At 43.9% G+C, this 27,999-nt stretch overlaps 1 protein-coding gene across 4 annotated transcripts in view; it reads right to left on the reverse strand.

Annotated features, from left to right (window-relative positions):
* The window catches only part of nectin1b (nectin cell adhesion molecule 1b), a 557,504-nt gene extending 535,743 nt beyond the window's left edge, over nt 1-21,761 (reverse strand). For 2 of the 4 annotated variants that reach the window (XM_087976315.1, XM_087976313.1), the window contains exon 1: nt 21,277-21,756. In XM_087976315.1, coding sequence (XP_087832441.1) covers nt 21,277-21,349 — 73 coding nt within the window. In that variant the 5' untranslated portion in view covers nt 21,350-21,756. Of the gene's footprint in view, nt 1-21,276 lie in introns of all 4 variants that reach the window. The other 2 variants (XM_087976317.1, XM_087976312.1) reach the window with 2 other exon arrangements.
* Between the last annotated feature and the right edge of the window lie 6,238 nt (nt 21,762-27,999).

Consider the following 27,999-nt stretch of genomic DNA (forward strand, 5'->3'; position numbering starts at 1 on the left):
AAATGAAACAGTGTTTCTGAAACTAACTAGAAACTGACAGCAACTGTGGACTGTTTGCGATAAGGACTGTATTTTCACACAGATCAGCAAGAGATGGTAAGTATCAAAGGGAAAGTTCCTCATGTTAGCTTAATAATAAAAAGTTGCCGACAAAAAATGTATTCAATAGTGAAGCAGAGTTTTTAAAACATGAAACCTTGTGGTATCACGCATGCAACTCGTAACTAGAACTTTATCTCTCTTTTCTAAAAAAGATTTTTGACATTTACAGAGAATGTAATAACCCTGGGAAATTGGAATATTTGTGACAATATACCTGTCTCGCCTACCTGTCAAACATGCAAAATTGGAACACAATTTGAACAAAATGAAACAAAGCCAACCCAGCCTAAGCTTATCCTGTTTATCCTGTGTTTTAAATGTATCTGCTGTTGTGCTGTATCTTGTGAAAATTTGTGAATTACACCAAGTTTGTTGAGTAATTTAAATAGGAAAGTTGTGCTTAAATGCAGGAAGACATTAATAAAGTGAAGTGAAAGGGTGAGCAATTGGCAAATGAATGTCAATACCGATAAGTGTGGGGCAAAACATCACGGCAATAGTAACGTGGTCATGTATTGTTTAAAAACACAAACCTATAAAAACAATGTTTCCATTAATAACGATTGGATTAATTTAAATCGAGATGTAATGTGACATTTATATTGAACCTTTATAGAATGTTTTGATCAGTACTTTGGAGAACCCAGGATCAGCTCTGGTCTGAAATTTCTAAAATGTTAATGTTCAAGGAAAAATGACCAGACTGATAACAACTCAAAGACTACGACCCTCAAAAACAGTGAACAGATTTTCCCCAGGGAAGACTGAAGGACGTTCTGAAAGTGATCTTCAAGGATACAAAAAGGATTTGATTGGGTAGATCCACGGGCAATATTTCCACTTGTAGATGAGACAAGAACCTGTGGGTCATGGTCAACAACAGATTCAATAGCAAATTCAAGAGAAACAGCGTTATCCAGAAAGTGGTGAGAACCCGCTACCAAAAAGGATAGTTGTGGGAAATAGCATTGAAGGGGAAGCTAAATAAAAGGAATGGATACGTTGATGACATAAATGAGATTAAAAGACGACTTTTGTCTTGCATAAACATTGCATGGCTCTGTTCAGCTCAATGGCCTATCGTGCTGTAAATGTTTTGTACTGGCCTTCAGTTTTGCAATATCTATCCCAGGTTGGTCTGTACATAAATATCTAACTTCATGCTCATTACACACCAAATCATAGAGTTGCTACAGCAGGTAAGGAGGCCATTCAGGCCACTGAGCCCATACCGACCCTCCGAAGAGCATCCAATCCAGACCCAGACCCCTACCCAGAGGATAGACCACCTGGTCTGCACACTGATGGACACTAAGGGGCAATTTAGCATGACCCAATCCACCTAAGGAGGAAACCCATGCAGATATGAGGAAAATGTGCAAATTCCACATCCACAGAGACAGTCATAGAGATGTACAGCACGGAAACAGACCCTTCAGTCCAACTCGTCCATGCCGACCAGGTATCCTAACCTAATCTAGTCCCATTTACCAACACTTGGCACTTATCCCTCTAAGCCCTTCCTATTCATAATACCCATCCAAATGCCTTTTAAATGCTGTAATTGTACCAGCCTCCACCACTTCCTCTGGCAGCTCATTCCATACACGTACCACCCTCTGCATGAAAACGTTGCCCTTAGGTCCCTTTTATATCTTTCCCCTCTCACCCTAAACCTATGCCCTCTAGTTCTGGACTCCCCAACTCGAGGGAAAAGACTTTGTCTACTTACCCTATCCATGCCCCTCATGATTTTATAAACCTCTATAAGGTCACTCCTCAGCCTCCAATACTACAAGGAAAACAGCTCAAGCCTGTTCAGCCTCTCCCTGTAGCTCAGATCCTCCAACCCTGGCAACATCCTTATAAATCTTTTCTGAACCTTTTCAAGTTTCACAACATCTTTCTGATAGGAAGGAGATCAGAATTGCACACAATATTCCAACAGTGGCCTAACCAATATCCTGTACAGCCGCAACATGACCTCCCAACTCCTGTACTCAATACTCTGACCAATAAAGGAAAGCATACCAAACGCCTTCTTCACTATCCTATCTACCTGCAACTCCACTTTCAAGGAGCTATGAACCTGCACTCCAAGGTCTCTATGTTCAACAACACTCCTGAGGACCTTACCATTAAGTGTATAAGTCCTGCTAAGATTTGCCTTTCCAAAATACAGTACCTCACATTTATCTAAAATGAACTCCATCTGCCACTTCTCAGCCCATTGGCCCATCTGGTCCAGATCCTGTTGTAATCTGAGGTAACCCTCTTTGCTGTCCACTACTCCTCCAATTTTGGTGTCATCTGCAAACTTACTAACTGTACCTCTTATGCTCATTTCCAAATCATTTCTCTAAATGGCGAAAAGTCATGGACCTAGCACCGATCCTTGTGGTCACAGGTCTCCAGTCTGGTAAGCAACCCTCCACCACCACCCTCTGTCTTCAACCTTCGAGCCACCAGAGGTTGGAATTGAATCTGGGTCTACAGCGCTGTGAGGCAGCAGTGCTAAGCACTCCGCCATCACCTTTCTTTATCAGATAAAACAATCAACCTCTATTATGTGCTATAACTTTTCTATTATAATTTTCTGTGCTCCCATTTTACTATGGAAACTTTCCATGTCACAATAATTTCAACCCTAGTGCCAATTTCCATTTCAATTTTGGATCTTCGAGCTCTCAAGCTTTAATCAGGTCTATTTGACATCCAAATTGAACTCCAGTTTGCTATTTGACTGTTAAAACAATTATATATTAAAAATAACAAGATCATTGAAGCCTGAATCAAATTCAATTCTCATTGTGCTTTGTTGCACATCTCAATTCTGTAATTATGACCAATACTTCCTGTGAAGCATTACCATGAACAGCTAGTCATGTAACTTCATGTTGAGTAGATTGCAACTTGTAACTCATTGCCATATCTTTAACAAATATGGTTTAGATTTTAGCATGTAACAAAGTGAACAGTAGCTATGATCAGGATGTCACAGATACTTGTTGCTTTCTCCATGTCGATGACTAGTTAGCCGGAGTCAAACTGCTAAGCAATCGGTATCTTTTCATACTGCATACAAGGTTGACATAAAACTGCAATTGCTGGGAAAACTGAGCAAGTTTGGCATCAACTGTGGAGAAAGAAACAGAGATAATATCTCAAGTTGAAACTTAAACTCTGCCTTCTCTCCAGAGATACTACCAGATCGGAGTTTTTCCACCAATTTCTGCATTTGTTTCAAATCTTCAGTCATCACAATCCTACGCTTGTTTTTATAAATTGATGAGTTTGTTTGGAATCTGGTATTCTTGCACTTGTCCTGATGAATGCAATACAAAAACTGAAGCAACAAAGCATCAGCACTGCCAAACAACCATTTATCAGACATCACAACTTTAAATATTGCGATTATTAATTAATAAGGGAAAAAATCAGAATAAAGTGATTTCCTGCTTTTATTCAGAAGGGGTGCTTGATAGCTATTTACTACTCTATAAAAGTTAGCAACTCAATAATTAACTTCCTTGCTTCAAATTCTCAGGGTCAAGAGGGCTAATTTTAATGAGTAACAACAGTTTCATGCATTAATTACTATAAATGTTAGAGATGAGTAGTGTGAGACAATGCCACTGTTTGATTAGGACTTTTTAATGCTATCTTGAGGCCCCAATGTGTCAAGTACTCCTGTTTTGCACAGAAGCTTCTACGGCAGCCTGAAGTCGGATAACGGCACAAGTGCAAGGTGCTGTTTTAGAAATAAAAGATGCAGTTTTTGTAATTCAGCTGTCATTCCTTCTTGAAAGCAACTGCCAAAGTGGTGAGCATTAACACAGGCTTCTCACTGTAGGTCTGATTGTCACCCTGATGGAGAATGTCCATCATGCAGCTGCTAAGGAACATCAGTCTTGGGATAACAATTGCTGAAAGCATACATTTAAAAAATGGGTGTAAATGTCAATGCTCAAGCTAGTTGCAGAAGATAATGCTGACATTAATTGGGTCACCAACAGACAAGTAGCTAAGGCTGAAGCTTCAGTTTGTGGAGTTATCATTCTGTAGGATGTGGCACAGGTCCAAAGACAGTGGCAATTTGGTCATATTTCACGTTGAGTCGGGTTACTCGAGAGTTGTTCCTGTTGCTAAACAAGAGGGAATTCAAACCTTCAACTACTGTCTATGACTTTAGTGATAAGGTGCTTGGTTACAAGTAGATTACTTATTCTTTAACTAAAAGGACTTTGGTAATGGAGGCTAACTTGCTCCTGCTCATTTCCAGATAATCTCCTGGGTGTGTCCATTCAGTTGAGAACAAAGTGCTCAGCAAGATCACGTACTGACTACACACTCTGTTTCAGCAGTACCTCCAGGCACACTTATTCTACCAGCCTCACAGTGCCTGAACCTGGGTAAATGAGCCATGCAGCTCTCTGGACAGAACATGTCCTCCAGACCAGGCAAGCAGAGATTTTGCTGATGAACATTTATTCATTCAGACAGTCAAGGAGCTGGTGGATTTCAAAATACACCAAAGATGTGCAAGACAGGTGAATTGGCCGTGCTAAATTGGCCATAGTGTTAGGTGCATTAGTCAGAGGGAAATGGGTCTGGGTGGGTTAATCTTTGGAGGGTCGGTGTGAACTGGTTGGGCCGAAGGGCCTATTTCCATACTGCAGGGAATCTAATCTAATCAGACATCCAGCTGGTCAAAGCAAAGTGAGTGCTGATGAAAAGAGCACATAGACAACCAAACACAGAAAACAAACTGCCTTCACGTTCAATATTGGTATTACCGTCACTGTAAAGAACTCATGAATCATATACACTTCTTTTTGCTCATGAAATGTAATAAATCCACAAAAACATCACAGTGCTACAGTCTATAACTAGAAACAAAGACCACAAACATCACATCAACTCTGCTACCAGTTTAAGCATTTCATCTCAAACTTCAAATCTTATAAAGCAGGAATGTATTCGGTTTGAGATTTGGAATGACCAGTTTGATGCAATAAAACAAATTTTAAAAATTGATGAGGTACTGGGATCTGAGGAGATGAAGTCGAGGACGGTTTGGGAAGTGAGCGTGGAAATTGTGGAGGTGTTGTACAGAAATATTTAGTCATCATTAGACTCAAGTATGGTGCCTGAGGACTGGAGAACTGTAAATGTTACATCCTTGTTCAAAGAAAGGAAGCAAATACAAGATCAGCAACATGAGGTGATTAACTTCATTCGGAACAATGTGGAGAGACAGTATAAAGGAAGGGCTACAACGCTAAGGTCAGAAGATGTGTGTATACATGTGAAGGACAGTTTGATAAATTTATCCTAGCTTTATTAAATAGAATACAAAAAAAGGTCGTGGTAAAATTGTCCAAGACACTAGATTGGCCTCAGCTGTAGTACAGCACGCAGTTCTGGAGGAGGATGCAAAATACGAGAGAATGCAGAGAAGAGTCAATGGAATGGTGTCAGAAATGAGTTATAAAGTGTAATTGAAGGGGTTGGGACCATTTTCTTTAAAGAAGGTTGAGAGGTGATTTTATAGAAGTATTTGAAACAACGAGTGGGCACACAGTGGGTAGGCACCCATTTAGGAAAGGATCGAGAGTGAAGAGGCATAGAGTGGGCATAGGTTTCGGGTGAGAGGGGAAAGATATAAAAGGGACCTAAAAGGGGCAGCTTTTTCACACAGAGGGTGGTGCATGTATGGAATGAGTTGCCAGAGGAAGTGGTGGAGGCTGGTTAAATTACAACATTTAAAAGGCATCTGGATGGGTATATGAATAGGAAGGGTTTAGAGGGATATGGGGCAAATGCTGGCAAATGGGACTAGATTAGGTTGGGATATCTGGTCGGCATGGATGAGTTGGACCGAAGGGTAAGTTTCCGTGCTGTGCATCTCTGTGACTCTAGTAATTGGCTAAAATGATAACAGAAAAAAAAACTCCCTCTCGCTGAGTGTGGTTAATGCCTGGGAGGTAGTGCATGAGAGTGTGGTGGAGTCCAGCACATTCAATATATCTAAAATGAAGGTAAGCCTAACAGGCTATTGAAAACAAATAACATGCAGAGTTATGACAATGTGGTACAGAAATAATGGACCCAACAGTCTCCTTTTGTGCTGAACCAATTCTGTGTAAACCAAATCTCATTGAAGTGTAGGATGCAAATGTCTATCATGAGGGGGCATAATTTCAAGATGACTGGAGGAAGGTTTAGGGGAGATGTCAGACACATATATGTTCTATACATAGAGAGTAGTGGATGCATGAACTGCACTGCCAGTGGTGGTAGCCCTCATGACCTGTCCTACCTGCCTATTCTCCCTTCCACCTATCCACTCCATCTCCTCTCTGACTTATCACCTCCATCTCCACCCCCACTCACCTACTGTACTCTATGCTACTTTCTCCCCACCCCCACCACTCTCTCATTTATCTCTCCACTCTGCAGGCTCCCTGCCTCTATTCCTGATGAAGGGCTTTTGCCAGAAACGTTGATTTTCCTGCTCCTCGGATGCTGCCTGACCTGCTGTGCTTTTCCAGCACCACTCTAATCTAGACTCTGGTTTCCAGCATCTGCAGTCATTGTTTTTACCTGGCAGTGGTAGTTGAGTCAGATACATTGGGGACATTTAAGCGACTCTTGGATAGGTACATAAAGATAGTACAATGAAGGGTATGAAGGTTAGTTTGATCTAGAGTAGGATAAAAGGTCGGCACAACATCGCGACCCAAAGGGCCTATACTGCTATATGCTCAAAGGAGAGAGGCAGCCTGTGAATTCAGTTGAAGCAGATCAGCAGTCTCCTGGGATAGCTCTACAGGTTGAGTGATTATAGAAGCAAACTGGTTAATGAATATTGCAATCAGATTTCACCACTTCCCTTTATAAATTACATACAGAAATCAGCTCTCGACCCCGAGCTATGCACTTGCAGCATAATGAGAATTGCAATCTATCAGGTGCAACCATTTACTTTTAAAGGGTCACTATTGTTTTTTAAAAATTTGTTCCTGGGATGTGCAACGTGGCAAAGTCAGTATTTATTGCCCAGCTCTAAAAAGATGGCTCACCTTCTGCATTAAAGCGCTGTAATCTACATGTTGTAGATAGACCTGAGGTAGAGCTTGGGAGGAAATTCTGGTGGTGACTATGGTTGAAGCTACTGATAGAACAGGTATAACCATTAAAAGAAACAGAAACTGCTGGAAAATCTCAGCAGGTCTGGCAGCATCTGAGGAGAGAAATCAGTTAATGTTTTGGGTCCAGTGACTCTTCTCTAGAACACATGCAAATAGAGGAAAGGGGTTTTGCAAAAAGGGCCACTGGACCCAATATTCTGATTTCTCTCCACAGATAGTGCCAGATCTGCTGAGATTTTCCAGCAATTTCTGGATTTTTTTCAAACTTCTAGCATCTGCGGTTCTTTCGTTTTGTTTATAACCATCAAACACTATTTCATTACAGTGTGCAGGCTTAGACCAGACCAGCAGGTGAAGAAGCAGGTAGTTGTTCCTGCTGAAGAGGAGTAACATCGGAAAGGCACATCTCCATTCAGCCTACATGCAAAACCCCGCCACATGGGAGACATGGGCAATGCTAGCAATCATTATTTTATTTCAACTGTTGATTAGATTCCCGACAATGTGGAAACAGGCCCTTTGGCCCAACCAGTCCACACCAACCCTCTGAAGAGTAACCACCCAGGCCGATTTCCCTCTGACTAATGCACCTAACACCATGGGCAATTTAGCACGACCAATTCACCTGACCTGCACATCTTTTGGATTGTGGGAAGAAACCAGAGCAAATCAATGCAGACACGGGAAGAATGTGCAAATGCAAACTCCACACAGACAGTCACCTGAGGCTGGAATCGAACTTGGGGCCCTGGTGCTGTGAGGCAGCAGTGCTAACCACTGAGCCACTGCATCACCCCAATAATTTAAAAAAAAATTTTAGTGCCTAAACACCATCTCCCATGTCCTTTACCCGCCCCTGCACCCCAGGTCCTGCCAATGGCATGAGCTGCTTTCAGCACAGTCAACCCATTGTAATTTCAGATTAGACTGAGTAAACAGCCATTCACTAAACCAATGCACAGGGCACCAATTACCCCCTTCAATATTACAGATGGTGGCCCCACAACATAGCAGGTATAACCACTGTTGGTTAAGATTCCAGAAGGACACATGATTTGTGTGACACGCATAACAGAATAATGGGACAAAGAGACTCTGCAGTCCCAAACCTGCTCTATCATTCAATAAGAGAACAACCGAAGTTGGATAGTAACTCCACTTTCCTAAACATTCCCACATCTTTGGGTCTTATGAGCTCAAACATGGGGTTTTGATCTCAGTATTGATGACACAGTCAATAATGGAGGAGTCACGGCCCTGTGGGCCAGAGAAGTCCAAAGCTTCGCAAGCCAACCAGTGAAGCCATTACTCTTCGTATACCTCACCAGCTGATCACTTATTATTGAGTTATAAACGTTCCAGTCAGTGGATACAGCTTCTTGTCAATTTCTGTAAAATCACAATTGCATCACTTTGTCTATAACTTTGCCATACACGGCCATGCCTCATTTGCATCTGCCCCTTCCACATTGATTTCGATCCAATGTTCAGGCAACTATTATTGAATTATTTTTCAAGTGCCCCTAACAGCACCATCAACCCCTGTATATTATATGGATATCCCTGTACCTCTGACCACAATACACATTATGCCCATTCACAGCTGGGTTGGTTTTAAATCTCTTAATGCCTTTCGTATATCAATACATCTATCCCATCACCAGAGGGATGCAGAGCTAAATGCAGTTCTGCACTGTAAAGATTCTAATGAGCAGACAATTTTGTTTTTAGTTTCGAACTGCAGTTCACCAGAGAGATGATAGTTTTCCTTCTGCCTCAATGGAGTTTAGGCATTTGCTGACCTGGATACTTGTTTACACGCCACTTCTTCACAATAAACTACACTAATTGGAATGATGTAATGTCTTATGCTAGGGAGTTCACTGTGTTTTCTTGTATATTGTAGTGGCCCTGTCCTAAATGACAACAAACAGCAGGGGTGGGAGAGTGCTACACTAAAATAGAAACAATTTTGAAGTTTATTTTCCTAGCCTAAGTGCTTTCACTTTGGAGTTATCCTGCATTGCACATGGTTAAAGCTATAGCTCAGATTTCTCACAGTGCACTCAAAAAGGTGAAGTGTGATTGGACAGGGACCTTAGATGCTGAAACCTAAATACTGATGTAGCAAGATGTTCCCCAGATATTGGCAACACAATATTGGAATTAAATAGTTAGGGTGAAGAAAAGCTGGAGATTATTTGATACATGTTATAATAAAAGATCAAAAATAGAACTACAAAATAGGAGGGAAACCTAGCACAGATCACTTCACGGTGAACGTCGCTGCTGTCACGGATGGAAACACAACAACCAACCAACTTACACACAGCAAGGTTCCACCATCCAAGTTATAGTAAATGACCAGGTTATATTTTTCTGGGATTTTCATAGAAGGAAAGGTAGGAGAGTGGAAATGCTTCCAAGCTGCACCATAGTTACTAAAACTAGGGAACACCATTTGAGAATCAGTGGTCACCCAGTCAAAATTGAGATCCAGAGCAATATCTTCCCCTGAAAGGGTTGAGAGTCTTTATAGCTCTCTTCCCACTAAAGGTGGTGAAGGCAGGGTCACTGTAAGGCACAGGGTGATCTATAACAAGAGAGTCAGTGCTTCTCTGGGAAAAGCAGGACCATAGATTTGAGGCCATGATTGGGTCAGCTATGACCTTGTTGAATGGCAGAGCAAGCAAGTGGGGCTGAATGGCCTACTCCTGTCGTTTGCATCTAATGTTTCCATTGATGACATGTCCAGTTTGGATTCTGTGTTGAACAGAAAGGAGAAAGTGAGGTCTGCAGATGCTGGAGATCAGAGCTGAAATTGTGTGGTTGGAAAAGCGCAGCAGGTCAGGCAGCATCCAGGGAACAGGAGAATCGACATTTCGGGCATAAGCCCTTCTTCAGGAAAGCCCTTCTTTTCCAGCAACACATTTTCAGTTCTGTGTTGAACATCCCAGTGTCTGTTCATCAACTGCTGAAAGAGACTCTACACTGGCAGAGGTTGTGCAGTTCCTCACTACATGACTATTTACAATTGCCTATATATCTTATCCCCAACACTGTTGTGTTAATTTGAAAGATTTTCATCATGCTTACAAAATTGAGAACTCAAATGCAGACCAAACCTATGATCTATGCTAGCTTAATAAACATCAAAAAACAGCAGTGGGGTGGGGAGAAGGATTTGATTCAAGTGATCTTAGTGCTTCGATTAAACAGGAGAGGGAAGCTCCGACAGGTTTCTCTGATGACTATATAAACAACTGTGTAAAACTGACCATGTACAAGTGTAATGATAACACTCACTTTCAAACCCGAGTCATAAAGAATGGTCATTTCAAATATCCACTCACCCATGACAAGCAGCAGAACTGACCAAGGACAGTTAAGGTGCAGAAGCATCGAGCCAGAAGAGTGGGAAATTGTAACAAAAAACAGACTTTATCGCAGTTATCATCATCATACCTTGGGGGAAAAAAACCATACAGATCTCCAAGGGAAACAACACAACTGACTGAGGCCTACGTCACAGGATAACATCAAGAGACATGGTAAGTCTGGAAGCAGTGAATAGATGGTTTAAATTTAAGTATTGTAGGAGCCTTGTCCTGAGAGAGCTGACATACGGTGGACCTTAATTTCAAAGTTAAGAGAGAGAAGAGGTCAAAGGTCTGAGAAAGTAGGAGCCATAATCAATAACCTACTGCGCCACAGAGAGGTTGTACTGAAGGAACGAAAGGTGTCATGAGGAAAAGAAGGAAATTTCCAGAAGAAATTGTGGTGGTGAAGAGGACGGTCATTGGACCAACAAATGAGTCTGGCCTCCAGATGCCCTAGTCCCAAAATTATTTTGGGCATTAAAGGGAAATTTAAAGCAATTTACATTCATTAGTCAATGTTTGTACTCTGAACAAAGAATTCAGAGCTACATTTGTAAAGATCTTTGTAAAGATTTGGGCTGTTCAGCATTTGGGCATGCCACAGACTGCATCCTGAGTAAACAGTTATTAAAAAAAATTAAAAACAAAATTAGCAAATTACAAACCATTTGTGTGTTATTTAAACACAAGTACAAAGTTTGATTTAATCTGCCTGTCCTACTTCAAAGATGCTGAAAAAAAAACTGATGCTCATTGGAATTAACAGGATGCAGATCTGAAATGGTGCAGACATTCTAGCCAGGGGCTGTAAAACTGTCAGTCGGTGACTGCAACCCAGCAGTCTGATAAAAAAAGAGAATGGTTTCTTTTATTCCTATGGTACCACTGTTTATCGGTAAGCATGGCACACTGAATTGTGCTGAATACACAATGTCGCAGACTTCAATAGTGAACAAATCATGAAGATAGATTACAGTCAGTGAAACCAAATGTGAAATACTGCAGAAGCTGAAATTCAGAAGATACACAGCAAGTCAGACAGTATCTGTGGGGACAGAAATCAGAGCTAATGGCTTCAGCTCAGTGATCTCAGTGCTGAGAATTTTCAACATTTTCAGCTTTTATGTCATTGATATATAGATATCAGACAGATTTATATTAAAATCAAATTTGCATCATTTTGTGTATGTAGATGAATACATGGGTAGTTCTTCATCCAATGTACATCAGTTAATTAAATATGCAAAAAACTTCTTTTTCCAAGCTGGCATAAGTGAACTCTGAATTTGGTAATCATTTACAATTAGGTTAACTTGCCCAGTTAGACCATTACTTGAGTAATCTCTGCAGATAATGACTTCATAATCACAGTAGGTCAAATGGTTTCCTTCGGTTCTGTGATTTCTACGATTCTAGTTTAAATGTATTATATTGTAGTTGCATTATCCAACTCACAGATATCCAAGAACAACATCACTAGGTAGCAGGCTGAAAGAAAATGTATGTAATTGCATAAAGATGGGTGAAAGGTCAAAACAAAAAAGGAGTGGACAAAATGTTCGAGTAAAAAAAAGAAAAAAATGAATACGATGGCTAAAATTAGAGTATAAGGGGTGAAAGCCAATTAGAAAATATAAAAACACACAGTAAAGTTTGCATTGATATTTAAGAAAGATACACAAAGAGTCCACAAATTGATCTTTGCTACTACAGAAAGTGGAACTAATAATGGAAAATAAGGAGATGGCAAATGAATTTAATACGTATTTTGCATTGATAATAAAACAAAATACTATGGATGCTAGATATTAAAACAAAAACAGAAAGAGCTAGAGGAACTCTGTAGGTCTGGCAGCATCTGCAGAGATAGAAACAGAGTCAACTTTCAAGTCAAACACGATTCTTTGATTTAATTTATTGTAGTCACATGTACTTAAGCTTTGTTTACAAGCTGAACAGGCAGATCATAATAAGCAGATACAGATCATAAGGCGTTTAGACAGAGTGAGGTATATAAGTTACACTGCACAGGAGGTGTGTGAAGCAAGATCAACTTTAACAAGATCAATATTATTCTTCACAACAAGAGAACAATCATATTGGACTCAAATATTAACTCCATTTCTCTCTCCACAAATGCTGCCAGACCTGCCGAGTTCCTCCTGCTGTTTTTAGTTTGCATTGCTCTTCATTATAGAGGAACTCAGGAATATCACAATCTTTGGGACGGCACAGTGCCTCTGTGGTTAGCACTGCTGCCTCACAGCGCCAGGGACCTGGGTTCAATTCCAGCCTCAGGCGACGGTCTGTGTGGAGTTTGCACGTTCTCCCCGTGTCTGTGTGGGTTTCCTCCGGGTGCTCCGGTTTCCTCCCATAGTCCAAAGATGTGCAGGTCAGGTGGATTGGCCATGCTCAATTGCCCAGCTGCATTAGCCAGAGAGAAATGGGTCTGGGTGGGTTACTCTTCCGAGGGTCGGTGTGGACTGGTTGGGCCGAAGGGCCTGTTTCCACACTGTAGGGAATTGAATCTAAAAATGTCTGCTGAGCAAATTGTTGGACATGCTGCCTGATAGGTCCTTGGCTTTTCATGGAGTTCATCTTCAGGTCTTAAAAGAAATGGCTAGTGACATAGATTTTGTGCTAGTTTCACATTTCCTAAATTTGCATAAGATTCCATGAGATTGGAAAACAGTGAATGCAACTCCTTTATTCAACAAGGGAGGAAGACAGGAAACAGGAAACTGCAAGGCATTCAGCTCAACATGTGTCATAAAAATGATCTTTGAAACTATTATTAAAGGTGTTATAGAATGGCCCTTAGAAGTTCAAGATAATCATGCTGAGTAAACATGGAAATCATTTAACTAACTCACAGGAGTTTTTTGAAGAATTAAAATGTACTACAGATAAAGGGGCACCAATGGATTTACTGAAGACATTTGATAAGGTGCCAAATCAAAGGTTACTGTGGAAATTAAACTTGTGGTGCATGGGATAACATATTGTCATGGACAGAAGATTGTTTAACTAACAAGCAGACAGTAGGCATAAAGGAGTCTTCTTCTGATTGGCAAAGCATAATGAGGCAAAAGGTGTGGTGTTGGAAAAGCAAAGCCGGTCAGGCAGCATTTGAGGAGCAGGAGAGTGGACTTTTTGAGCATAAGCCCTTCATCAGGAATGAGGCTTGTGGGCCAAGGGAGCAGAGCGATAAATGTGAGGGGGATGGTGTGGGGGTATTGAGGGAGTAGCTGGGAATGTGAAAAGTAGATGAAGGTGGGAGTGAAAGTGATAGGTGGAAAGGAAGATGGACAAGTAGGGCAGTGCCGAGTTGGAAAGTTGGATCTGGGATAAGGTGGGAGGAGGAGAAATGAGGAAACTGGTGAAATCCACATTGATCCCACATGGTTGGAGGTTCCCAAGGCAGAAGATGAGGCGTTCTTCCTTCAGGTGTCAGGTGGCTAGAGTTTGGTTTGGAGGCAGCCCAGGACTTGACTCTCCTTGGTGGAGTGGGAGGAGAAGTTAAAGTGTTTGGCCACAGGGTTGTGGGGTTGGTTAGTGCGTGTGTCCCAGAGCTGTTGTCTGAAACATTCCGCAAGTTGGCAGCCTCTCTCCCCATTGTAGAGGAGACTACATTGAGCACAATGGAAACAGTACATGACGTGTGTGGAAGTGCAGGTAAATCTCTGTCAGATGTGGAAGGATCCATTGGGACCTTGGACAGAGGTGTGGGCGCAGGTTTTGCATTTCTTGTGGAGGCAGGGAAAGGTGCTGGGAGGGGAGGGTGGGGAAGGGGCATGGACCTAATAAGGGAGTTGCAGAGGGAATGGTCTCTACAAAATGCAGATAGGGGTGGGGAGGGAAATATATCCCCGGTTGTGAGGTCTGTTTGTAGGTGGCAGAAATGGTGGAGGGTGATGTGATGTATCTGAAAGTTGGTGGGATGGAAGGCGAGGACCAAGAGGGTTCTGTTCTTGTTACAGTTGCAGGGGTGGGTTTCAAGGGCAGAGGTGCGAGAAGTGGAGGAGATGCACTGGAGGGCATTGTTGACTATGTGGGAGGGAAAATTGTGGTCTTTGAATTTGGAGGCCATCTGGGATGTTCTATGGTGGAATTGGTCCTCCTGGGACCAGATGCGGCAGAGGCAGAGGATTTGGGAATAAGGGATAGCATTTTTACAGGAGGCAGGGTGAGAGGAGGTGTAGTTCAGGTAGCTGTGAGAGTTGGTGGATTTGAAGTAAATGTGCATGTTGAGTCGGTCACTTGCAATGGAGATGGAGAGCTCCAGTAAGGGGAGGGGTCCAGGATTGTCAGGTGAACTTGAGATTGGGGTGGAACGTGTTCATGAAGTTGATGAACTGTTTAACCTCCTTGTGGGAGCATGAGGTAGCACTGATACAGTCATCGATGTAGCAGAGGAAGAGGTGGGGAGTGGTGCCGATGTAACTACAGAAGATGGACTGCTCCATGTCAAAGAGACAGGCATAGCTGGGGCCCATGCGGGTGCCTGTGGCTACCATTGTGATCTGAAGGGTGTGCGAAGATTTGAAGGTGAAATTGTTGAGGGTGAGGACCAGATCAGCCAATCGAACGAGTGTGTCAGTGGAAGGATACTGGTTGGGTCCACAGGAGAGGAAGAAACAGAGGGCTTGGAGGCTTTCGTTATGGCCGATGGATGTGTACAGAGATTGGATGTCCATCGTGAAGATGAGGCATTGGAGACCGGGGAAATGAAAGTCATAGAGGAGGTGGAGGGCAAGGGTCGTGTCTTGAATGTATTTGGGGAGATCGTGGACCAAGGGGGACAGGACGGTGTCAAGTAGGCGGAGATAAGTTTGGTGAGGCAGGAACAGGCTGAGATGATGGGTCGACCAGGGCAGTCAGGTTTGTGAATTTGTGAAGCATTTTGAGGGGTTGTACCACAGGGAGCAATGCTGGGTCCTCAACATTTTACAATTTGCATAAGTGAAATAAAAACTGAAAGCATGGTTGCTAAATTTGATGACACAAAGATCGGGAGAAAATTGAGCTGTGAAGAAGACAATAGAAGGCTACCAAGAGATATAGACAAGGTAAGTGAGTGGCAAACATTTGACAAATGGAATATAATGTGGAAAGATGCAAAATTGTCCATTTTGACAAAGAATTAAGAGCATATTATACAACTAGTCAGAAGTTACAAACTCTGAAATGCAGAGGGATCTGGGTGTCATAATGAATGTGTGTGTAGGCACAGCAGTAATTTGAGAGCTAACTGAAGGCTTTCTTATTGCAAGAGAAATTGAGAACAATCATTATGCGTCAGTTATAGAGGGCATGGTGAGACCACACCTGAGTACCGTATGCAGTACTGGTTTCTTTAGATAAAGGAAGTACCAAAATGCATTAGAAGTAGTTCACTGGACTAACAGTTGGAATCGGTGGGTTGCTTGATGTGGAAAGGTCGGGCAGACCACGCTTGGATTCATTGGAGTTTAGAAGATTAAGAGGTGTCCGAATTGAAACGTACAAGATCTAGAAGGGTTTGGACAGGGCAGATCTGGAAAATACATTTCATTCTGTGGAGGAGTCTACAAACAGGGGTCACTGTTTCAAAATAATGGTTCGTCCATTTAAAACAGAGATTAAAATCAACACCAGGTTATAGTCCAACAGGTTTATTTGGAAGTACAAGCTTTCGGAGTGCTGCTCCTTCCTCAGGAAGCTAGCAGGGCAGGATGCGGAGTTGAGGAGGAAGATTTCACACAGGCTTGAGTGTCTTTGGAATTCTTTATCTTAAAAGACAGTGGAAGTGGAGCACAGTCTTTGAATATCTTTAGGATAGAGATAGAAAAATTCTTGATAATGAGTGATAGGTAATGGGCTGGTAGAATGCAATGTGGAATGATCAGATTAACAGATTATCTTCTGTGGAAGGAACCGGCCAATAGGGCTGACAGCCTGCTCCTAACCCAAATATAGAGCACCTCAAATGAAACGGAGATTGTTGTGACATCCCACACCTTACTCACACTTGCAACGCTAATACTGAGCAGACAAACTGACATGGTCTTGTCTTACAGGCTTTATAGAACATAGAACATAGAAGAATACAGCGCAGTACAGGCCCTTTGGCCCTCGATGTTGCGCCGATCCAAGCCCACCTAACCTATACTAACCCACTATCCTCCATATACCTATCCAATGCCCGCTTAAATGCCCATAAAGAGGGAGAGTCCACCACTGCTACTGGCAGGGCATTCCATGAACTTACGACTCGCTGAGTGAAGAACCTACTCCTAACTTCAGTCCTATATCTACCCCCCCCCCCTTAATTTAAAGCTATGCCCCCTTGTAATACCCGACTCCATACGCGGGAAAAGGTTCACACTGTCAACCCTATCTAACCCCCTAATCATCTTGTACACCTCAATCAAGTCACCCCTAAACTTTCTTTTCTCTAATGAAAACAGCCCCAAGTGTCTGTTATGCTCTGTGTCATTTCCCCCATCCTTGAACAAATTAACATTTCCCCAATTTCATATCGAAAATTAAGTTGTTAGCTAACTTCACAAGCACTCAATTAATCATCAGCTGTGCCAAAGACACCAGAATGAAACTATTCAATTTTTCATCTTAGCAGATGACAAAGGATTGAAAATTGGTTCAATTAGGACTTGAAGCATCAACAAATCGGCTTATGGAACAACACTTCATCTCAGACACGTGACAGTATCTTAGTGCCATCTGGGACATGCTGAGATTAAGAGGATAGCCGGGGGTGGGGTCAGAAGACAGGATTTTCTTTTGAGCCGATTGACAGAAAGGTACTTTTCAAAACTGCTTTGCCACAGTCTCAAGGTATGTTAATCTCCCCCTCTTCTACACCACCTCACTCTTGCAGAATCCCTACAAGCTTATATCGATACAAGTATTAAGGAGATAGTGGCAGGGTGTTTCATTACAGGACACTATGTAAACATAAATATCACATTGACTGTAAAGCTGATGTTACTGTTGGTGCACTGTATCAATGTATCACTATTGTAACTTCAGATTACCGTGGAATGCAACTCTCAAATTAATTTGCACTAACTATCTAAATGTGACTTCCAGTTGCTGTCGGTGATCATTGAGAATCTATGGGAAACACATTATTCACCATAACCAGGAGCTGGCCTACAAAAGGAGGCAGTGTTAAGTGTCTGGAGAATTGGGAGAAGATATAAATCAGTGACGCCTGCTACAAGAAACCCTACAAGCCTGATTTCTTTTAAATCTCTCTGGAAGCAAACATTCTTCACTGTTGACCAGCTTAATCATCAATGAGACGACAGAGCAGTGCTCTGACATGTATGACTAACCATCAAACATTTATCTAAGCCTTTATACAAATTAAAGTTGCTCTTTTTTACTTTGGCTGCTAATTAATGAATTGCGTCAATGCAATGTCAATAATCCAAAAACATGCAAAAGATTTAAGACAATCCTCTCTGCAGGGACAATATCAACACAAAACTATCACAGCATCTCTCCCAGTCAGTCTGCCACTCTGCAACACAAAGCCTTTAATAACAGGGCATGGTAAATCTCTGCTCTCAACTGACCTCAATGGATCTGGGAAAAGTGAAATTGTATTCCCATTCCCCCAGGCAATTACCATTGGGTTCTCAAAACTTAAACGAATGTAAACCGCATACTGAAGCAGAATATTTATATGTGAATTCCAAATCTCCCAGCCTGCAACTTCATGAGGATAGTAAAGTGCTCAGCTTAGCAGGGCTAACAATCAATTGCGACAGAAAAGGATTGAGACAATATATAATCACAACAGAATGTCACACAAAGGAAACTGTTGTTCTTGTGCATTTTCCAAATCTTAACAGATGTGTCAGTTGGCTGGTCTGATACCGGTTACACTGAATCACATTAAAAGCCCACATCACCACATCATGTTGGAATACATAGCATTAATAAGGCTGCAGTCCAACTCCAGCTTCACCTCAAAGCCTCAGGCTGTACAAACACCAAGAAACTGATCAACTTCATAAGGTCACAAAGAATCCATATGCTTATGAACTCAGTTTGTGGTTTTAATGACAAGCAAGGGAAACTAATAATTTAGTTCAATACTTGAAACTCAAATTCGAAATGCAATTCTTTCATAGCATAAACTAAATCTACACAACCCACTAAGTTATACTCATGTAGCACCGACGAGACAATTATAAAAACATTGCCAAAAGTGAAGAATCTTTAACCGGAAATATTCAATTCCCAAATATTGAAGTGTTCTTCAAACAAGGCTTTCTGTAATGTAATTTTATTATCAACATGTAAATGTGGGTCATTTTTCTTGTTCATATTTTGAGTAACATAAAAAAATCTTGAAGTAGGTTGCAGTTTAGAAAGGTAGCAACGCAGGGCTCAATTCACTACTGCTTCATTAGTGCAGAGCACAAAGCCATGAGTACTGAGGAAGGACATAGGAAAATAGGCATATTCCCTCCAATGTGTCAGCACCATTGCTGAAAACTATACGATCAAAACTTAGGATTTAAAATATCTTACTTTGGCAAGCAACATGAGTGAAAGATAAGTCAGATGTTAGATATTAAATTAGGAGTTATATAATGAGCTATATGGGCTGAGAGATTTGTCGTCAATTCTATCCAAAAAGAGAATTGAGACTACAGAAACAAAAACAAAACCACCATTTGGAAAAAAGGGTAGACGTGAAACGAGATTAAAGGGAGGCGCGGGCTGACAGGAATCCACTAACTGGCTTTTTAAAACTGTCTTCATTCAGGTGAAGATCAATTTCAGGAGATGGGATCTGGGTTAAGGGAATCCTCAGAAGATGAATGAAACGGATGGTGTGTCGGTCCTGCCAAGTTCTCGGTCTGACTCCACAGCGGACACACATTTCCTGGTTGGGCTGTAATTCTAATCGTGGAGAAAGCGGAGTCTGCAGCTCCTGAAGCAGAGTTTAGAATAGATCTAGATGCCGGATTGCAACCAGAGAGCCAATCCTCCAGCTCAGAATCAACCTCGGGCCCGTCCCTGACAAGCACAATCGTTCCAGTTCTCCCCCCACCTCCAAAAAATGTCTGATGTTTAACAAAATATATATGTACCCAATGTTAGATTGAGGGGAAATTAACGCAACTTTGAAACATCACGCGATAAATAATTGTCTTATTTCTTGGCTGACTAATGGAAAAGGGGATACAGAGAGAGTTTAGCCCGACATTTATTTTTCTGTTTTCTGACCGAATGTAATATTTTGCAGGAACAGTTAGAGTTTCACCGGGACCAATCCGAGCTCATCGTGCTGCAGCTCTCAGCCGCGGCTCAAACCCTCTCCAAGTGGGAACATTTCAAACCCCCTCCCCATTGCCGAGGCTCCCTCCCTCCGACTCCGAGATCTCTCGATCGTCAGTGAGGACACCTACCACCCCTAGTCTCTTCTGCCCCTCACTGTCTTGCTCTCTCCCCCTCAGCCCCATCCCCTCTCCCCAGTCCCATCCCCTCTCCCCCACAGCCCCATCCCCTCTCCCCAGCCTCATCCTCCCTCCCCAGCCCCATCCCCTCTCCCCCTCAGCCTCATCCCCTCTCCCCAGCCTCATCCTCCCTCCCCAGCCCCATCCCCTCTCCCCCTCAGCCTCATCCCCTCTCCCCCTCAGCCCAATCCCCTCTCCCCCTCAGCCCAATCCCCTCTCCCCCTCAGCCCAATCCCCTCTCCCCCTCAACCCCATCCCCTCTCCCCCTCAACCCCAGCCCCATCCCCTCTCCCCAGCCCCATCCCCTCTCCCCATCCCCATTCCCTCTCCCCAGCCCCATCCCCTCTCCCCCTCAACCCCATTCCCTCTCCCCAGCCCCATCCCCTCTCCCCCTCAACCCCATCCCCATCCCCTCTCCCCCTCAACCCCATCCCCTCTCCCCCTCAACCCCATCCCCTCGCCCCAGCCACATCCCCTCGCCCCAGCCCCATCCCCTCTCCCCCTCAACCCCATCCCCTCTCCCCCTCAACCCCATCCCCTCTCCCCCTCAATCCCATCCCCTCTCCCCCTCAGACCCATCCCCTCTCCCCCTCAGCCCAATCCCCTCTCTCCAGCCCCATCCCCTCTCTCCAGCCCCATCCCCTCTCCCCCTCAACCCCATCCCCTCTCCCCCTCAACCCCATCCCCTCTCCCCCTCAGACCCATCCCCTCTCCCCCTCAGACCCATCCCCTCTCCCCCTCAGACCCATCCCCCCTCCCCCTCAGACCCATCCCCTCTCCCCCTCAACCCCATCCCCTCTCCCCCTCAACCCCATCCCCTCTCCCCCTCAACCCCATCCCCTCTCCCCCTCAGACCCATCCCCTCTCCCCCTCAGACCCATCCCCTCTCCCCCTCAAACCCATCCCCTCTCCCCCTCAACCCCATCCCCTCTCCCCCTCAGACCCATCCCCTCTCCCCCTCAGACCCATCCCCTCTCCCCCTCAGACCCATCCCCTCTCCCCCTCAGACCCATCCCCTCTCCCCCTCAGACCCATCCCCTCTCCCCCTCAGACCCATCCTCCCTCCCCAGTCCCATCCCCTCAGCCCCCATCTCCACCCCTCACCCTCCAGCCCCCCTCTCCCCCCTCCAGCCCCCCTCTCCCCCCAGATGCCCATCTTACCTGGCGGCAGCAGCAGCGCCGACACCAGCAGCAGAAGCCGAGCCGTCCTCCAGTCTCCTAAAGCCGGCTCCATCCCGGCGGTGAGTCCGGGCGGCGGGAGCTCACTGACCCCGAGCGAAACTTTCCGAAGGCAGCACCGACCGATCGGCCGGCGCCCCCACCCTGCCCCCCGTCCCCTGGAGTGAGGGGGGTGGGGGGGGGGAAGGCAGTGCTGAGAGGGTGAGGGGTGGTCGTGGGGGGGGGGGGGGGTAACACTCTCAGAGGCCACTTGCTGCCCTCCCGCTCGATTCCGCCGCTCCGCCCGACGATGTTGCACGGTCTCGGCGCTGGGCAGGAGATCCGCCGCGGTTACCCCGACACTGCGCCGCCTTTGCGCCGGTACTGCCCCGGCTCTGCGCCGATCTTGCGCCGGTACTGCCCCGGCTCTGCGCCGATCTTGCGCCGGTACTGCCCCGGCTCTGCGCCGATCTTGCGCCGGTACTGCCCCGGCTCTGCGCCGATCTTGCGCCGGTACTGCCCCGGCTCTGCGCCGCTCCTACTCGGCGCCGCCAACCTCCGCAAACTGGAGCGAAGTGGCGGCGTCAATGGGAGGCAGCGAGAGGCGGCTGGAGGAGGGCTCTCTGCGCCCAGTGATGTCAGGGTGAGGCGGGAATACAGTCCCTAATATGGGCCCGAGAGCTTTCTGAACCGGCCTGTGACCATGGCAACTGGCAGCATCGAGTTACCCCGCTCCCAGCTCCGACTTGCAGAGAGTTTGTGCGGACTGAGCCCTCCAGGATTAGCGGGAGAAGGTGCTAATGCCAGTCCCGCAGCACCCTGCACAGGGGGGAGAGAGAGAGAGAGAGAGAGCCAGGGGTATGGCAAACAGGGGAATGAATAAACAGAGACAGAGGGAGATCTGGAGGATTAATAAATAGGGAGATCCAGGGAATTGATAAACAACGAGGGAGAGAGAGATCCAGGGGCAAGACGGACAGAGAAAGTGATGAATAAAGTCATACTGAACTCGAAACATTAACTCTGTTTCTCTCTCCATAATTAATGCCAGGCCTACTGAGTTTCTCCAGCATTCTCTGTGTTTGTCCCTGATTGCCTTTCACCCCCTTGCTTATCAAAAATCCAAAACTCTGCCTTAAAATATACAAAGACTCTGTCGCCACTGCCCTTTGAGATAGAGTTACAAAAATTCACAACCCTCTGTATGAAGGGTCTTTACTTCATCTGCCTTAAATGACATTTGCTCTATTTTTCCAAAACAGTGATCCCTATGCAGGAGAGCTTCCTTTCCAATCCACTCAGTGAACAGTCCCAGCCAACCAAGATGTTTCAATCAAGGGTGCACAGGTACTATCTAAGACCTGAGGGACATGAACTGGTTAATTTATTTGCTCTTTGTGCAACTGTGCTGTGTATAGGTTGTTATATTTACCTACAAAAACAAAAGGCTACACTCCAGGATTAGTTTAGTTTTGGAACATTCAGCTGACATGAAAGGAGCATGTAAAGGGAATTATTTTTCTTCTAATTTCTGAATATTTTATTATCCCATCATTAGTTACATGATGGAAATGTCTAATTTTCTCATTCACACCACATTAAAAAAATACTTTATAGATCTCAAAAGCCTTTAAAAATGTTAAGCATCAGCCCAAGGATGATAAAAGGAACACCAAAACTCAGAATTCAGCAAGTTCTGGAGGATTCCAAATAAACACAAGTGGAGATGCATCACAAGACTTTCACTGTCGAAGTATAATTTATGCATTAGAGCAAGCTTTGCAGTCCAAAAATAAAGCCCTTAAGGTACTATCCCATCAAATAAAATATAAAATAGCAGAGGAAAAGAAGCCAATATTTTTTTAAAATTAAACCAAAAAGTAGGATCAGGCAGTAAAGAGGTGGAATGTAAATTTGCAGGAGATATTACACATATCTTTACCCCAAGATAAACATGTAAAATAATTGCTCAGACAGCTGGATGCTACAATTAAACAATTAAAAAAGCAGAGGGATACGGTTTAAGGAACCAAATTATCTTCTGATGTTCTTAAATTGACACTGAAATGCATTCTAACAAATGTATTCTTTCTTTCAGTTGAATGCAGCTTATTTCCTAATATTACAAGTCTGATAAAAGCATAATAGAGTTTAGGAATTGGGAAAGGCCATTAAAATAAAGAACTTCCATTTACACTGACTCCACAGGACATCCCAAGGCACTTTGCAGCCAACTAATTAATTGTGAAGTACAATTATTGAAGTATATTTGTTTTTAAAATGTAAATGGAGTAGCCAATTAGCTAGCACTGTAAAGTCCCAGAAATGTAGGAAATGAGAAATAAAAGTCTATTTTATTTGTTTTGGTGGTAGCAGTTCAGGGTCACATGGGAACTGTTGCAATGTTTCTCCAAAAAGGTGATCTCCACCCAAATTACACCCCTAATGAGGCATGCTTCTCCTGAAGGACTGCACCCAATTCTATCCTGTTTATTTCTCATTCACCAAAATTTAGAACCACCAGCAGGTTTCTGAGTGACACATGGTGCCAGAAACTGCAAGGGAATGGGGTGGACTATTTGCCATTACGCCTCCTTACCTTGGAAGAAAAGCCAGTGGCAAGCCAACGGTCCAGAAAGAAACCTGATCCACAGCCAAACCTTGCGGCAGGCAGGACAAGGGATTGGAGCATCACCCTCTTGCTCTCTTGCCCCCCCTCCTAACCCTCATTCTGTGGAGGGGGGGAAGTAGGTCCACCCTCTGGACTTGCTAGCTAAAAGCTGATTAGCCAACAGCCAAGCAACATCAGAGCTCCGCACTGGGAACTGACAGGTCTGCCATCAAGCTCACTGGAACGCCAGTAAGACAGTTGTATTGGAAGGGTAGCATCTGCCCACTTTAGGGTGGGATGGTGAGAGATTGAAGAATGTTCCCAATGTGTTTCCAATGGGCAAAAGAGACCCTCCAAAGACAGCAAGCCACCCTTCCTTCCTGCCATTTTAGAAACCTTTAAAACAAAGTCTCCACACATCCACCTGCCCATGCTGACCAGTTTATGGTATGGGTAGGGTGATTTTGGGGCCAATTGAACTTTTAACAATAAAGCAAGGAACTATGGATGCTGGAGATCTGAAACACAAACAGGAATTGCTCAAAACGTGTGGCAGCATCGATGGAAAGAAATCAGAGTTAACATTTCAAGTCTGGTGACTCTTCATTAGAACTTTTAACAAGTTCAGTTGTGTTTAATTATTTATTTATGTATTTCCATACAGGGATGCACTTGAGGTGGGTGCAGTGGTAGTACACCTCCCTCCCCTTCCTGGACCTCTCCATCTCCATCAGTGACGACCGACTTGACACTGACATTTTCTACAAACCCACCGACTCCCACAGCTGCCTGGATTACATCTCTTCCCACCCTACCTCTTGCAAAAATGCCATCCCGTATTCCCAATTCCTCCGCCTCCGCCGTATCTGCTCCCAGGAGGAGCGGTTCCACCATAGAACACACCAGATGGCCTCCTTCTTTAGAGACCGCAATTTCCCTTCCCACGTGGTTAAAGATGCCCTCCAACGCATCTCATCCACATCCCGCACCTCCGCCCTCAGACCCCACCCCTCCAACCGCAACAAGGACAGAACGCCCCTGGTGCTCACCTTCCACCCTACCAACCTTTGCATAAACCAAATCATCCGCCGACATTTCCGCCACCTCCAAACAGACCCCACCACCAGGAATATATTTCCCTCCCCACCCCTCTCCGCCTTCCGCAAAGACCGTTCCCTCCGTGACTACCTGGTCAGGTCCCAGCAACACATTTTTAAGCAAGTATCAATCTCAATGTTAAGCATAATCAATGACTGAGTCTTCACATCCCTCTGGGTCAGAGTTCCAAATGTTCTGAATTTATTTTTTTTCCATTGGAAAGTGTATCAGAATTTCTGATTGGTCTTCCAATGACTTGTAACCTAGTTGGAAAATGAATTATTAATTCTTGCTGATTGGCTGCTGTCCATGTCTGCTGTAGCAAGCTCTGTTCATGATCTACATTTATGTTTCTTAAGATCTTTCCAACTTGGCAAACATATCGTGCTATGAGACAGGAACCATTTGACAACAGGGAAATAATTGGAAAGGAGGTGTTCAACAGCTGTAAAAATGATTTACAAACAGGTTCATGGAGAAGAGGTGACTTGGTGGAAGTGAGAGGTGGAGGTGCCCAATGGTTTAAAAGGAGCTAATGACAATAATAAGAAATAAAACATTCTATAAACCACCTCTTAGCTTAAACTTTACATCACGAGCCATTATTTTCTCTTCCACTGATCCTGAGCCCTTTTAGTTGTCATATTTTACAAATGGCTTTGGGGTGCTTTATAAATGAGACGGGCTAAATGATAACAAGGAATAAAACAATCTTTTAACACCTCTCATTTAGAAAGAACCCCAAAACCCTTTGTAAAAACATAAAAAAAAGACTCCGAGACATTGGAAGAGGAAATAGTGATCTAAACTTTAGACTAAGAGGTGGGTTATAGATGATCTTTTATAGGATGTAAGGGAAGGAAGAGGTGTGGGAGTATGTGAAGGAATACCAATTTTTAGGTGTTATGGACCAGGCCAGACCCCCTCAAAACATTTCAAGAAATGTTAGCCCAGACCATAACTTTGCTCATTATTTTAAGCAGGTGTAACATGGATATTCCAGGAGAGATGAGGCTGGTCAAACCACTTAGTTTTAAACAAAACAGAATTTATCAAACTTCTGGGTAATCCAAGATGGAGGATGGAAAAAATTTCTGGCTGTAACAGCTGCTCCTTCTTTGAGGTATTTTAGGTGTTGGAGGTGATTTCCTCGAATTCCAGGAGCAGCAATTACTGTTTTATATGCTGTTGCATTGTTTTGGAACTTTGGCAAAAAAATGTCAAAACAACAGCAGTTTAAAAGGGAGAAGAGCAGACAAAGGAAGCACATGGTGAGGTCAATGCAGGAGAGAGAGAGAGAGAAAGAAACTGACACAGCAGTGAACCTGCACAGTTACTGCCTTTGCTGTTTGAATTCATGCATCGCTGGACATCAGAGTGCATCTGGGAAAATTAACAAACAGTGAAATTCACAACTGATCTTAGAGGAATCTCTTTGGGAGAGGTCACAGCACAGAGACAGTTAAGTAAATATTTTAAGCGTGGCTTTACAGTAAGTCTGCAGTAGTGAGTAGAGTGGGTTCTTTCTTGATTATATGTTTTTTGAGATATGTCTCTTGATTAAACTTAAAATATAAGCCGTAAATATTAATTTAATCTGGGGCAGTGTTTTGTAGAGGTATAAGATGGTGTTATTTTCTGGATCTGTAGATTGTGAAGGAGTAAAAATGAGCTTTAGTAGAGTGATACGCGCTTCTTGTCAGATGTGGGAGTTTAAAGAGAGTTTAAGGGTTACTGCAGATTATATCTGCAATAAGTGCTGTTGGTTGTGAATCTTATCAGATCGAATGGATCAGTTGGAGAGGCAGTTAGAAGCAATAAGGAATTTGCAACAGCAACAGAATATGATGCATGGCAGTTATAAGAAGGGGGGAAAGTCTCAGATACAGTCACATAGATGGGTTAACTCCAGGAAGGGTAAGAGAGGTAGGCAGGTAGTACAGGAGTCTTCTGTGGCTATACCCATTTCAAACAGGTATGCTGTTTTGGAAAGTGTAAGGGGTGATGGATTCACAGGGGAACATAGCATGAACAGCCAAGTTTCTGGTATTGAGACTGGCTCTAATGCAACGAGGGATACGTCAGGTTCCAAGAGATCAACTGTTTTAGGGGATTCTGTAGTCTGAGGTACAGACAGACATTTCTGTGGCCAGCAGAGAAAAAGCAGAATGGTGTGTTGCTTCCCTGGTGCCAGGATCGAGGATGTCTCAGAGAGGGTGCAGAATGTTCTCACAGGGGAGAGGGGCCAGCAAGAGGTCATTGTCCACATTGGAACCAACAACATTGGAAGGGAAAAGGTTGAGATTCTGAAGGGAGATTACAGAGAGTTAGACAGGAATTTAAAAAGGAGGTCCTCGAGAGTAGTAATATCTGATTACTCCCAGTGTTACGAGCTAGTGAGGGCAGGAATAGGAGGATAGAGCAGATGAATGCATGGCTGAGGAGCTGGTGTATGGGAGAAGGATTCACATTTTTGGATCATTGGAATCTCTTTTGGGGTAGAAGTGACTTGTACAAGAAGGATGATTTGTACGTAAATTGGAAGGGGACTAATATACTGGCAGGGAAATTTGCTAGAGCTGCTTGGGAGGATTTAAACTAGTAAGGTGGGGGTGGGGGGTGGGGGGGGGGGATCCAGGGAGATAGTGAGGAAAGAGATCGGTCTGAGACTGGTACAGTTGAGAACAGAAGTGAGTCAAACAGTCAGGGCAGGCAGGGACAGGTAGGACTAATAAATTAAACTGCATTTATTTCAATGCAAGGGGCAGAACAGGGAAGGCAGGTGAACTCAGGGCATGGTTAGGAACATGGGACTGGGATATCATAGCAATTACAGAAACATGGCCCAAGGATGGCCAGGACTGGCAGCTTAATGTTCCAGGATACCAATGCTACAGGAAGGATAGAAAGGGAGGCAAGAAAAGAAGGGGAGTGGCATTTTTGATAAGGGATAGTACTACAGCTGTGCTGAGGGATGAAATACATCCAGGGAAGTTATTTGGGTGGAACTGAGAAAT

Source organism: Chiloscyllium plagiosum, unplaced genomic scaffold, assembly GCF_037043375.1.
Source record: "Chiloscyllium plagiosum isolate Xiang-an unplaced genomic scaffold, Cpla_swu_hap1 HiC_scaffold_29, whole genome shotgun sequence".
NCBI lineage: Eukaryota > Metazoa > Chordata > Chondrichthyes > Orectolobiformes > Hemiscylliidae > Chiloscyllium > Chiloscyllium plagiosum.